This window comes from Mizuhopecten yessoensis, unplaced genomic scaffold, assembly GCF_002113885.1.
Source record: "Mizuhopecten yessoensis strain PY_sf001 unplaced genomic scaffold, ASM211388v2 scaffold10363, whole genome shotgun sequence".
In the NCBI taxonomy this organism is placed as follows: Eukaryota; Metazoa; Mollusca; class Bivalvia; order Pectinida; family Pectinidae; genus Mizuhopecten; species Mizuhopecten yessoensis.
The window spans coordinates 225,209-238,498 of NW_018408509.1; the positions used below are offsets into that span (position 1 = coordinate 225,209).

The 13,290-nt window shown below is 40.2% G+C and overlaps 2 protein-coding genes across 2 annotated transcripts in view; one reads left to right on the top strand and one right to left on the bottom strand.

The window, feature by feature from the left end:
- The window catches only part of LOC110460361 (SH3 domain-containing protein Dlish-like), a 14,499-nt gene extending 10,758 nt beyond the window's left edge, over nucleotides 1-3,741 (top strand). The window contains exons 2-3 of the mRNA XM_021513229.1: nucleotides 189-905; nucleotides 1,296-3,741. Of these exons, the coding sequence (XP_021368904.1) occupies nucleotides 189-905; nucleotides 1,296-2,299 (1,721 nt within the window). The 3' untranslated portion in view covers nucleotides 2,300-3,741. The remainder of the gene's footprint in view (nucleotides 1-188; nucleotides 906-1,295) is intronic.
- Nucleotides 3,742-9,203: 5,462 nt separating this feature from the next.
- LOC110460356 overlaps nucleotides 9,204-13,290 on the bottom strand; it is a 19,235-nt gene continuing 15,148 nt past the window's right edge. Inside the window, exon 7 of the mRNA XM_021513224.1 lies at nucleotides 9,204-11,188. Within this exon, the coding sequence (XP_021368899.1) occupies nucleotides 10,802-11,188 (387 nt within the window). The 3' untranslated portion in view covers nucleotides 9,204-10,801. The remainder of the gene's footprint in view (nucleotides 11,189-13,290) is intronic.

The window sequence follows — 13,290 nt, forward strand, 5'->3', positions numbered from 1 at the left end:
AGGGCTCAACCGGAGTTGTCTCCTATACTAGGAAATAAATCTATATTATCTAAATGAGTATAAGCACGTACATACTTCCTCAACAGTAGATATACAGTGGGATTGGGCATGTTCTGGGCTGGATTTGTGTTCTATAAGGATATATCTGTTGTTTACATATCTAATGTATGACCTTCATGTTGTTGCAGACAAGCCTTTTGTAGACCTTCCTGGGAGGATAACCGGAAGTGACAGCATCGACACCCTGCAGCGCGTGGGTCTTGAAAAAGACAGCGGTCTGTCACCGAAGTCAAAGGTCAGGGTCATTACGGACTTCCAACCATGTGTGGATGAAGAGGTAGCCGTCAAACGTGGAGATGAAGTGTATCTGTTATATAAGGAGAACGACTGGGCATACGTCATCAAACGAAACGGCGAGGAGGGTTTTATTCCGTATTTGTACTGTACGAGGTTGTTTGGTCCAGAATCAATCTCCTCAGACATTTCTAACCGGACAGCTGCACACTGTGACTTTAGTTACCAGGAAAGCGATTCCTTTTCAACCGATGAATGGGCGTTGGTATCTCCGAAACAGGATTCTGAACCAAAACAAAACGACCCGACCACTCAAAGGGGAATCATCACTCGCGAAGAAATGATACGAATATTACAACCTCCGCCACCAGTTACAGAGGAAAATAACAAACCAGATGTAAGGCCGTTTCGGAAGACGTCCCACGGCCAGTTCATTGCGCTGTTCGATTTCTCTGCCCTCGACGAGAATGACACAAACGTGGAGCGTGCAGAACTCGTAGATGTCCTGAACATTGAGGACCCAGATTGGTCATGGATCCGCCGCTACGACGGCTGTGAAGGGTTCGTGCCAAAGTCTTACATTTGCCCCGTGGAGCCCCTCAAGGCAATAGGTAAGTATAATGGGTCGAGTGGATCCTACTATATCAACCACTCTAAGGGACATATCAGTACGTTACCAAGGGAACATTTAATACCACGTCTTGTACACGTTACACTTGCAACAAAATTCAGTTAAAACGTGGACCGTGGTTCCAGATTGATAAATTGTCAGATTACATATGTTGACCAAACTGTAATCTCATGTGAAAGCAACTCTTGTACCAAGTATTGCTATCGGTGTAGCGAATAGTTTACAGTAAAACAAAACACTAGCATCTAGTGCAGCTCCAATGGTCCCTCAGGGACATCACTGTATTAAGGTAAATTCCTAGCACTTTGGTTTACTTTAGACGAAATAATACAGAATATGACTTACAGGTCGTCTGTTCTATCTGTTCCAGAGAAGGCAGCAAATGGAGGACACAGTCGCCAAAGCAGCACGACAGGTCGCATGTCCGCGTCCTCCTCCACATCCGGGCTTGGTCCAGCGCCAAAAATCCACCAAAGGACATCTAACAACATGCGCACAGGCCATCCGTACCGGTCACAACCTGTTCTAAATGTGACGGCAAACGCAAAATGGTCGTCAAAAATTACAAATGTAAACCTTTCAGAGACATATGTTAGCAGCGACGCAGTAAATAGCAATCGGGGAACGACTAGTTACCAGCAGGGAACACTGAGTAATGTTATGGCTAATGCTGGATATTCCTTCAGTGATTCTACGTCTACACTTCCACCTCCAACAACCCACGTGATCTCCATCAGTCCTCCAACGCGGTCAATCAGTCAGCTCCTCACACAGAACGTACAGCGGGAGACTAGTCTGCCGTCCACATTCAAACCACAGAGGAAACAATCCGCAACCGACAGTGACTTTGACGATCCCGCTTGTGCCTCATCTTTGCCAGGAACGCCTATAGCTAGAGCTGAAGCCAGTCACCATTCCCAAACCGACGCAATGAAATACGATCAACAAGTTAAAGTGAGCAAAAGATTCGGTCCCGTGTCGCCTAGACCTGTTACTAACACGTACATGTCAAACTCGCCAAACCAATCAACGGACAAGAAAATCACACAAAACTCACACCTGAATGCGGCACCAAAACCAATTGACAGTAAAAAGGACAGCATATATGCAAATGTGCCATTCCTGCCGAAACAAGCAGATGAGGACAGAGAGCGTTATTTCGCAGTGGATGACAAAGTTAATGAATGTGTTCTGTTGTACGACTATACAGCGCGCTCACAAGACGACCTGACCGTCCGCCGAGGGGATAGCGTGTATGATGACGGGCGGAGTCGGGGTAATGCCCACTGGGTTTGGGTATTTTCCCCCCGAACCAAGGCATACGGCTACGTGCCTCGGCAATACATCAAGCAGGTCGTCCAGACTTCGTTATAGAAAAGGCGACAGCAGTTAACGTTGTGCTGCGGGAGAACTGTCCACGTCCTTGAAATGAGTTTGTGCAATTTTATATGTGATAGGGACAGAGGAATAGTAATTTAATAACTAGATTCTAGAGGCAGGCGAAATGGTAGTATACGAGTGTGAATTGCCTCTCAAGCTCATATTTCCCGAACACTGATGATGATGTCGAACACAAAAAGTCACACATTCTCTGCTTAGTGGTTTGCAATGAGATCCATGTGGTTATCAGTAAGACCTATTTTAATATAAGATTTTGTACGTGTAACTATTGGTCTTAGCGGTTAACATATCAACGCTTCTGAGAAATAACAATTCTGTTATGTAAATGTTGTTTAGCGGAACTGGACTGGGTGGATCGCCGGTGACCAGGTTAGAGCGTACGTCTCGAGTTCGGATGGATGGGTTCGATTCCCAGCGTGCCCCCTTTACAATGGTGCCTGTAACCAACCCTTGTTTGAAGTACTTGGTGCTAGCTTCTCTGGGGTTATCTGAACCTTGGTTGTAACTTGTTTTGTCTTCGAGGACAAATACTTGAAAATGGAGTATTAGTGTAGAGGTACTGGTCGGACGCCGGCGACCAGGTACTCCAATTAGTTAGACGATCCATCTACAGTTCGGAGGGTCCCGGGTTCGAATCCAGGTTTGGCTGTGCACTTTTCCTGACGTAGTAATTTACAGAACACGGCATACTACAAGTGCCATATGAACTGAGCGGCGGTGAACAAAACAAGCATATCTTGGTTGGTATCACAAATCACATGATGTTCAGTTTCATTCCGGCCCGCTTAAGCTACATGTATGCTACGCTCAATGGTAACAACTAAGTGGTATCTAGGGGCAATAAATCTCAAAATGGGAGAAAACTGGGAATGGAAACATGGGAGATAATTCAATTAGAGGTAACTCAAACAATAGAGATGTCTATGATTGTTGACGTTGATGTGTGATCAGAGGGCCTATTTATGTTAACGTTAATGTGGTCGGAGGGCCTATTTGTGTTAACGTTGATGTGTGATCAGAAGGTCTATTTATGTTAACGTTGATGTGTGATCAGAGGGCCTTTTATGTTAACGTTGATGTGGTCGGAGGGCCTTTTTGTGTTAACGTTGATGTGTGGTCAGAGGGCCTATTTATGTTACCGTTGATGTGGTCAGAGGGCCCATTTGTGTTAACGTTGATGTGGTCAGAGGGCCTATTTATGTTAACGTTGATGTGGTCAGAGGGCCTATTTATGTTAACGTTGATGTGTGATCAGAGGGTCTATTTATGTTAACGTTGATGTGTGAACAGAGGGCCTTTTATGTTAACGTTGATGAGTGATCAGAGGGCCTTTTATGTTAACGTTGATGTGGTCAGAGGGCCTATTTGTGTTAACGTTGATGTGTGATCAGAGGGCTTATTTGTGTTAACGTTGATGTGGTTAGAGGGCCTATTTATGTTCACGTTGATGTGGTCAGAGGGCCTATTTATGTTAACGTTGATGTGTCAGAGGGCCTATTTGTGTTAACGTTGATGTGGTTAGAGGGCCTATTTATGTTCACGTTGATGTGGTCCGAGGGCCTATTTATGTTAACGTTGATGTGGTCAGAGGGCCTATTTATGTTAACGTTGATGTGTCAGAGGGCCTATTTGTGTTAACGTTGATGTGTGGTCAGAGGGCCTGTTCATGTTAACGTTGATGTGGTCAGAGGTCCTATTTATATTAACGTTGATGTGGTCAGAGGGCCTATTTATGTTAACGTTAATGTGGTCAGAGGGCCTGTTTATGTTAACGTTGATGTGGTCAGAGGGCCTATTTGTGTTAACGTTGATGTGGCCTTTTTATGTTAACGTTGATGTGCTCAGAGGGCCTATTTATGTTAACATTGATGTGGTCAGAGGGCCTATTTATGTTACCGTTGATGTGGTCAGAGGGCCTATTTGTGTTAACGTTGATGTGGTCAGAGGGCCTATTTATGTTAACGTTGATGTGTGATCAGAGGGCCTATTTATGTTACCGTTGATGTTGTCAGAGGGCCTATTTATGTTACCGTTGATGTGGTCAGAGGGCTTATTTATGCTAACACTGATGTGGTCAGAGGGCCTGTTTATGTTACCGATGATGTGGTCAAAGGGCCTATTTGTGTTAACTTTGATGTGGTCAGAAGGCCTATTTATGTTAACGTTAATGTGTGGTCAGAGGGCCTATTTATGTTAACGTTGATGTGGTCAGAGGGCCTATTTGTGTTAACGTTGATGTGTGATCAGAGGGCTTATTTGTGTTAACGTTGATGTGGTCAGAGGGCCTATTCATGTTAACATTGATGTGGTCAGAGGGCCTATTCATGGTAACATTGATGTGGTCAGAGGGCCTATTTGTGTTAACATTGATGTGTGATCAGAGGGTCTATTTGTGTTAACGTTGATGTGGTCAGAGGGCCTATTATGTTAACATTGATGTGGTCAGAGGGCCTATTTGTGTTAAAATTGATGTGGTCTATTTAGGTTAACATTGTTGTGGTCAGAGGGCCTATTTGTGTTAAAATTGATGTGGTCTATTTATGTTAACATTGATGTGGTCAGAGGGCCTATTTGTGTTAAAATTGATATGGTCTATTTATGTTAACGTTGATGTGGTCAGAGGGCCTATTTATGTTACTTTTGGGTCAGAGGTCTGTTATGTAAATGTTGGTGGAGTCAGAAGGTCTGTTATGTAAATGTTGGTGGAGTCAGAGGCCTGTTATGTAAATGTTGGTGGAGTCAGAGGTATGTTATGTAAATGTTGGTGGAGTCAGAGGGCTTGTTATGTAATGGTTGGTGGAGTCAGAGGCCTGTTAAATAAATGTTGGGGGAGTCAGAGGTCTGTTATGTAAATGTTGATGGAGTCAGAGGTCTGTTATGTAAATGTTGGGGGAGTCAGAGGGCCTGTTATGTAAATGTTGGTGTAGTCAGAGGCCTGTTAAATAAATGTTGGTGGAGTCAGAGGGCCTGTTATGTAAATGTTGGCGGAGTCAGAGGGTCTGTTATGTAAATGTTGGTGGAGTCCGAGGGCCTGTTATGTAAATGTTGGTGGAGTCAGAGGGCCTGTTATGTAAATGTTGATAGAGTCAGAGGGCCTGTTATGTAAATGTTGGTGGGGTCAGAGGGTCTGTTATGTAAATGTTGGTGGAGTCAGAGGTATGTTATGTAAATGTTGGTGGAGTCAGAGGGCTTGTTATGTAATGGTTGGTGGAGTCAGAGGCCTGTTAAATAAATGTTGGGGGAGTCAGAGGTCTGTTATGTAAATGTTGATGGAGTCAGAGGCCTGTTATGTAAATGTTGATAGAGTCAGAGGTCCTGTTATGTAAATGTTGGTGGAGTCAGAGGCCTGTTAAATAAATGTTGGGGGAGTCAGAGGTCTGTTATGTAAATGTTGATGGAATCAGAGGCCTGTTATGTAAATGTTGGTGGAGACAGAGGGCCTGTTATGTAAATGTTGGTGGAGTCAGAGGCCTGTTAAATAAATGTTGGTGGAGTCAGAGGTCTGTTATGTAAATGTTGATGGAGTCAGAGGTCTGTTATGTAAATGTTGATGGGGTCAGAGGGCCTGTTATTTAAATCTTGGTGGAGTCAGAGGGTCTGTAATGTAAATGTTGGTGGAGTCAGACGGCCTTTTATGTAAATGTTGGTGGAGTCAGAGGTATGTTATGTAAATGTTGGTGGAGTCCGAGGGCCTGTTATGTAAATGTTGGCGGAGTCAGAGGGTCTGTTATGTAAATGTTGGTGTAGTCAGAGGCCTGTTAAATAAATGTTGGTGGAGTCAGAGGGCTTGTTATGTAATGGTTGGTGGAGTCAGAGGCCTGTTAAGTAAATGTTGGTGGAGTCAGAGGCCGGTTATGTAAATGTTGATGGAGTCAGAGGGCCTGTTATGTAAATGTTCGTGGAGTCAGAGGGCTTGTTATGTAAATGTTGATGGAGTCAGAGGCCTGTTATGTAAATGTTGGTGGAGTCAGAGGTCTGTTATGTAAATGTTGGTGGAGTCAGAGGGCCTGTTATGTAAATGTTGATGGAGTCAGAGGCCTGTTATGTAAATGTTGGTGGAGTCAGAGGTCTGTTATGTAAATGTTGATGGAGTCAGAGGTCTTTTATGTAAATGTTGATAGAGTCAGAGGGCCTGTTATGTAAATGTTGGAGTCAGAGGCCTGTTATGTAAATGTTGATGGGGTCAGAGGGCCTGTTATGTAAATGTTGGTGGAGTCAGAGGTCTGTTATGTAAATGTTGATAGAATCAGAGGGCCTGTTATGTAAATGTTGATGGAGTCAGAGGTCTGTTATGGAAATGTTGGTGGAGTCAGAGGGCCTGTTATGTAAAAGTTGGTGGAGTCAGAGGGCCTGTTATGTAAATGTTGGTGGAGTCGGAGGGCCTGTTATGTAAATGTTGGTGGAGTCAGAAGGCCTGTTATGTAAATGTTGGTGGAGTCAGAAGGACTGTTATGTAAATGTTGGTGGAGTCAGAGGCCTGTTATGGAAATGTTGGTGGAGTCAGAGGCCTGTTATGTAAATGTTGGTGGAGTCAGAGGTCTGTTATGTAAATGTTGATAGAGTCAGAGGGCCTGTTATGTAAATGTTGGAGTAAGAGGCCTGTTATGTAAATGTTGATGGAGTCAGAGGTCTGTTATGTAAATGTTGGTGGAGTCAGAGGGCCTGGTATGTAAATGTTGGTGGAGTCAGAGGGCCTGTTATGTAAATGTTGGTGGCGTCAGAGGGCCTGTTATGTAAATGTTGGTGGAGTCGGAGGGCCTGTTATGTAAATGTTGGTGGAGTCAGCGGTCTGTTATGTAAATGTTGATGGAGTCAGAGGTCTGTTATTTAAATGTTGATGGAGTCAGAGGGTCTGTTATGTAAATGTTGGTGGAGTCAGAGGCCTGTTATGGAAATGTTGGTGGAGTCAGAGGCCTGTTATGTAAATGTTGGTGGAGTCAGAGGGCCTGTTATGTAAAAGTTGGTGGAGTCAGAGGGCCTGTTATGTAAATGTTGATAGAGTCAGAGGTCCAATTTTGTTGAATGTTTATGAAGTCAGAATACTGTTTTGTTGACTTCTTGTTATTTTTTTTAATGTAAAACCTAAAAAGGCAGCTTCAACTCTTTTTATTCAATAAACTTCATTTGAAGATTATTAGAATTGTTTTTTTATTGACCTGTTTTTTTCACAAACAGGACCAAGTATACGATTTCTGTGCACACTGTTACTTTAGAACAGTTGGATACATAGTAAGATCATTGTCAATGTTACTGAGCGAGTAGGTGAGCAAAAATGTCACACTTCATTCAACTTGGATTTCTCATTTAGCAAGAAAATATCATTATCAATATTTCTGACTCTGCTGACATGTCAAAATGAGATGCTCAGTTACAATGAAGCCATCGTTACAGTCAGTACAGTACAGAGACAGGCACTGGATCATAACATCCAGGTCAGCATCAGCAACATGTGTAGAGCAACCCTGGCATTGATACAGCTATAGTTTATTTAACACCTTTAGTAACCCATCGTGGATCAAACAATCCTTCTTAACCCAATGTAGGGACTAGACCGTTTTAAACCCAATGTAGGAACTAGACCATTTTTAACCCAATGTAGGAACTAGACCGTTCTTAACCCAATGTAGGGACTAGACCGTTTTAAACCCAATGTAGGAACTAGGCCATTTTTAACCCAATGTAGGAACTAGACCATTTTTAGCCCAATGTAGGAACTAGACCATTTTTAACCCATTGTAGGGACTAGACCGTTTTTAACCCAATGTAGTAACTAGACCATTTTTAACCCAATGTAGGAACTAGACCGTTCTTAACCCAATGTAGGGACTAGACCGTTTTAAACCCAATGTAGGAACTAGACCATTTTTAACCCAATTTAGGGACTAGACCGTTTTTAACCCAATGTAGTAACTAGACCATTTTTAACCCAATGTAGGAACTAGACCGTTCTTAACCCAATGTAGGGACTAGACCGTTTTTAACCCAATGTGGGAACTAGACCATTTTTAACCCAATGTAGGAACTAGACCGTTCTTAACCCAATGTAGGGACTAGACCGTTTTAAACCCAATGTAGGAACTAGACCATTTTTAACCAAATGTAGGAACTAGACCATTTTTAACCCAATGTAGGAACTAGACCATTTTTACCCCAATGTAGGGACTAGACCGTTTTTAACCCAATGTAGGAAGTAGACCATTTTTAACCCAATATAGGGACTAGACCGTTTTTAACCCAATGTAGTAACTAGACCATTTTTAACCCAATGTAGGAACTAGACCGTTTTTGACCCAATGTAGGGACTAGACCGTTTTTAACCCAATGTAGGAAGTAGACCATTTTTAACCCAATATAGGGACTAGACCGTTTTTAACCCAATGTAGGAACTAGACCGTTTTTAACCCACTGTAGGGACTAGACCGTTTTTAACCCAATGTAGGAACAAGACCATTTTTAACCCAATGTAGGGACTAGACCATTTTTAACCCAATGTAGGAACTAGACCGTTTTTGACCCAATGTAGGGACTAGACCGTTTTTAACCCAATGTAGGGACTAGACCATTCCTAACCCAATGTAGGAACTAGAAAATTTTTAACCCAATGTAGGGACTAGACCGTTTTTAACCCAATATAGGGACTAGACCATTTTTAACCCAATGTAGGAACTAGACCATTTTTAACCCAATGTAGGGACTAGACCGTTTTTAACCCAATGTAGGGACTAGACCGTTTTTAACAAACCAAATTACTAAAGATAAAGTCTAGGTCAAAAACAAAACTCAAAAACCGTTAGATGTTGGAAAATGGAATTGATATGTGGCAATATCAGTGAACAATGCTCTGTTAAGTGAAATGAAATAAGTACGAAAATACAAGTTGTAGGTCATACCAGTGGAGGTTTACTTTATTTCATGACAATGAAATTTCGACATAAACTTATAAGAGTTGTCTCCCTTGTGTCTAAAAGTTGAAATATACAATAGTAGTAGTTAAGATCTTGAAACTTCTATGGTGTGATGAAAATTATATGGATGAATAAAATGTTTTTCTAACAGCTCCAACAAGAGGCCAACAGGGCTTATGTCTCTCACCTGACATGTGTAAAGCAATTAGGAGTGCAAGTGGAAATTAGTCTGTAATATTTAAATGCTACAATGAAATTATAACATTGATGTGATGGGACTTATAAATTTGACCAAAATGATTGAACTCACCATTTTTGTTTGTTTTTCTGCTTGTTTTTTTTCAGTTGCAGACACTTGTTTTATTTTCTAAAACCATAAAGACATGATGAAGGCTTGCAGATTGGGGAGTGCTGGGGTCAAATGCCTTTACAGAAAGTAGTGTCAACACGAGGCTTTTGTTGCTTTAAATTTTGCCATTTCACTTGGGTTGTCCCTGATGTCTCAACTCCCTCCAGTGTCATAACATTAGTTTGATACTGAACATAAATGGCTTTGCATACTGCTTGAAAAGTGGACTAGTAGATAGGTCTTCCTAGAAACGGGTATAGGATTACAGCCATGTGACCTTGTACAAGGAAATGGTTTTAAAAAAATGCTTACACATTTGATGTCAGTGACCTTTAAAACAGGTCAATCATTTGTTATAGTATACTGTGAAGCATTACAGGTTAACCAACTGCAGACAAAATATTATAAGTTTTGGGCTTTCTAGTCTTGTTCAGAAGATGGGAAGGGTTGGACGGGATTTGACTTTTGTGGTCTTGAGTATAGGTCAAGGTCGTTTCTTTTGCAAACTTTGTAGGAATATACGACAGCAAGCTATTGAACAAATAGGACTCTTTGGCATAGAGTAAGTTCTTAGAAGGTTTTAAAGGTTATTTCTTTTTTAAAATATTCCAACAAGGTAGTGACTAAAGACGTTTTTGGCTCTCCAAGAGAAGTGGTTTGATGTTTTTTGAAATATTAGACCCCTGTGGCTTTGATAGTAGATCATATTTTTATTTGCAAACTTTGTTGTGATACAACCTTGGAAGTTTTCTGACAAATATCATGACTCTTGACTTTTAGTTCATTATAAGAAGTTGTCAGAAGTTTTTGTCATATTTGACCCCTATGACCTTCAGAGATGGTAATGTTTTACAAACTTTGTCTGGCTCCATCCAAGGAAGCTATCAGCCAAATATCGTTACTCTAGTCCGGACCTTTTGGTTCTTCAGCAGTTGTTTTAACTTTTTACATAAATAACCAGTAATCTTGAATATAGGTTAAGATATTTAATTTTGGCAATTCAGTCACTGTTCTTAACTCTGAAGTTCAATCCACAAGTACAACACACATAACGTTACAAGTACTATCCAACATCTATCCTTGCAATCTCATTCAATTGTTATCTGAATATATCAGTTTCAAACATAGAATTTTAGCAAAACTATTTGATGGCAAACATCATGTAAATGTGTAAATGTTTCATCACATTTTTTTTCAAAGTTTTTCGTGACTCTTAATTGACTACTTATTTAAACCTAACTTTTCAAGTCTCTTTACTTCAACCTTTTTCAACAACTCTTCCTTGTCAATATTAAACTTTTTCATATCAACTTCTATTTCACTCATTATGGCTGCTTTCTTTTTCAAAAATATAATTTTTTCTGCCTCCAATCTGGCCTTTAGTTCGTCAAGCTTCTGGGCTTTCATCATGAAAGCCTCTTCCCTGGCTAGTCTCTTCCTGCGACCATATTTCGTCTCCTTTCGATTGTGCACAGAAGGTGCCACATATTTAATTTCCAGTTCCTTCATTAGCCACAAAAACCTTTCATAATCTTCCGAACGCATTCGTCTCAGTTCCCTTTTCCTCTTTGCAATTTTTTCCACAACAAATCTCTTGGCTTGCATATCCTTTAATAATGAATAAAAACAAACATACAGTATATCCTATATGTTCCCACAAGGTGGTTATAACCACCACATAAACAGACATACAGTACTCACAAGGTGATTATATCCACCACATAAACAGCTTGGAGTCACCACAATCAGTTAGAAATGCCTTCACAAACAAGAGATCTTGAAAAGATCTTGCAATTGGTGCCCACCATTGAAATGATGTTTTATCGTCTTTGCTTTTCAATTTCCTTACAGGTTCCATCACCCAGCCCTTTGCTGGACATCGTAAACGGGAATCTTGTACATTAACTTCAACCTTGTAATGTCATATGGTGTGGCACTATGGCAAATGTTACTGTATAAGAATTGAATAACTATATGCAAAATGCTAAAATTCTTACATAATTATAGGTGCTGTTAATGACAAATTATAATTTGGACCAGGGGTATAATTAACAAGGGGAACTCCATATGAAATTTGAAAACAATCCATCCGAGTTCTTTCTGAGAAATAGTGATAAAAACAGTTTTCAAATCAGTCTTAAAAGTAAACATGCATGCATTTAGGAGACTGACATATTAGGTTTGAGAAAGATTCTTCCAGTGCTTTCTGAGAAATAGTAATAGCAAACGGTAATTGTCAAAACCTCTGGTTGGCCAGTTTGTTTTTCCGAACATTATACATATGAAATTAAAGAAATTTTCCCTATGATTTTTTCCCCTGAAAAATAGAAAAAAAACTTTACTGTCAAAATCCAAAATGGCCATTGGGCAGCCATTTTGATTTTCAGAACATCCTAAAATATTAACATTCACAACTACATATCAAGAGAAACTACAAATTAGAATAGATTTGAGAAAGATACCGCCACTACTTTATGAGAAATAGCAATAACAAACCTTAAAGGTAAAAAACAAAGATTGCTGCCTGTCGGTCATTTTATTTCTCTGTAAATATACACAACTAAGTACACAACTAATACACAACTAAGTACACAACTAATACACAACTAAGTACACAACTAATACACAACTAAGTACACAACTAATACACAACTAATACACAACTAAGTACACAACTAATACACAACTAAGTACACAACTAAGAACCAAGGGAACTAACATATCAAAGTCGAGAAAGATCACTCAAGTACTTTCAGTGACAAGAATTGTTTCAGGATAGAGGATTCATGGACAACGCACCATGGACGCAGGAAGATTTGAATTACTAAGTGCAATGTTAGTGACACACATACAAAGTTGACAGGCACACACATAATGTTTACTGACACACATACAATGTTTAAAGACACATGTACAATGTTACTGACACACATACAATGTTTACAGACACATGTACAATGTTTACAGGCACACATACAATGTTAGTGATACACATACAATGTTTACAGACACACATACAATGTTTACAGACACATGTACAATGTAAGTGACAAACATACAATGTTTACAGGAACACACCGATGTTTACAGGAACACATACAATGTTACTGACACACATACAATGTTTACAGGCACACATACAATGTTACTGACACATGTACAATGTTTACTGACACACATACAATGTTTACAGGCATGTACACAATGTTACAGACACACATACATTGTTTACAGGCACACATACAATGTTTACAGGCATATATACAATGTTTACTGACACACATACAATGTTTACAGGCACATGTTCAATGTTTACAGGCACACACACGATGTTTACAGGCACACATACAATGTTAGTGATACACATACAATGTTTACAGACACACATACAATGTTTACAGACACATGTACAATGTAAGTGACAAACATACAATGTTTACAGGAACACACCGATGTTTACAGGAACACATACAATGTTACTGACACACATACAATGTTTACAGGCACACATACAATGTTACTGACACAAATACAATGTCTACAGACACATGTACAATGTTTACTGACACACATACAATGTTTACTGACACACATACAATGTTTACTTGCACACATGCAATGTTTACACGCACACACATAATGTTACTGACACATGTACAATGTTAACTGACACACATACAATGTTTACTGACACACATACAATGTTTACT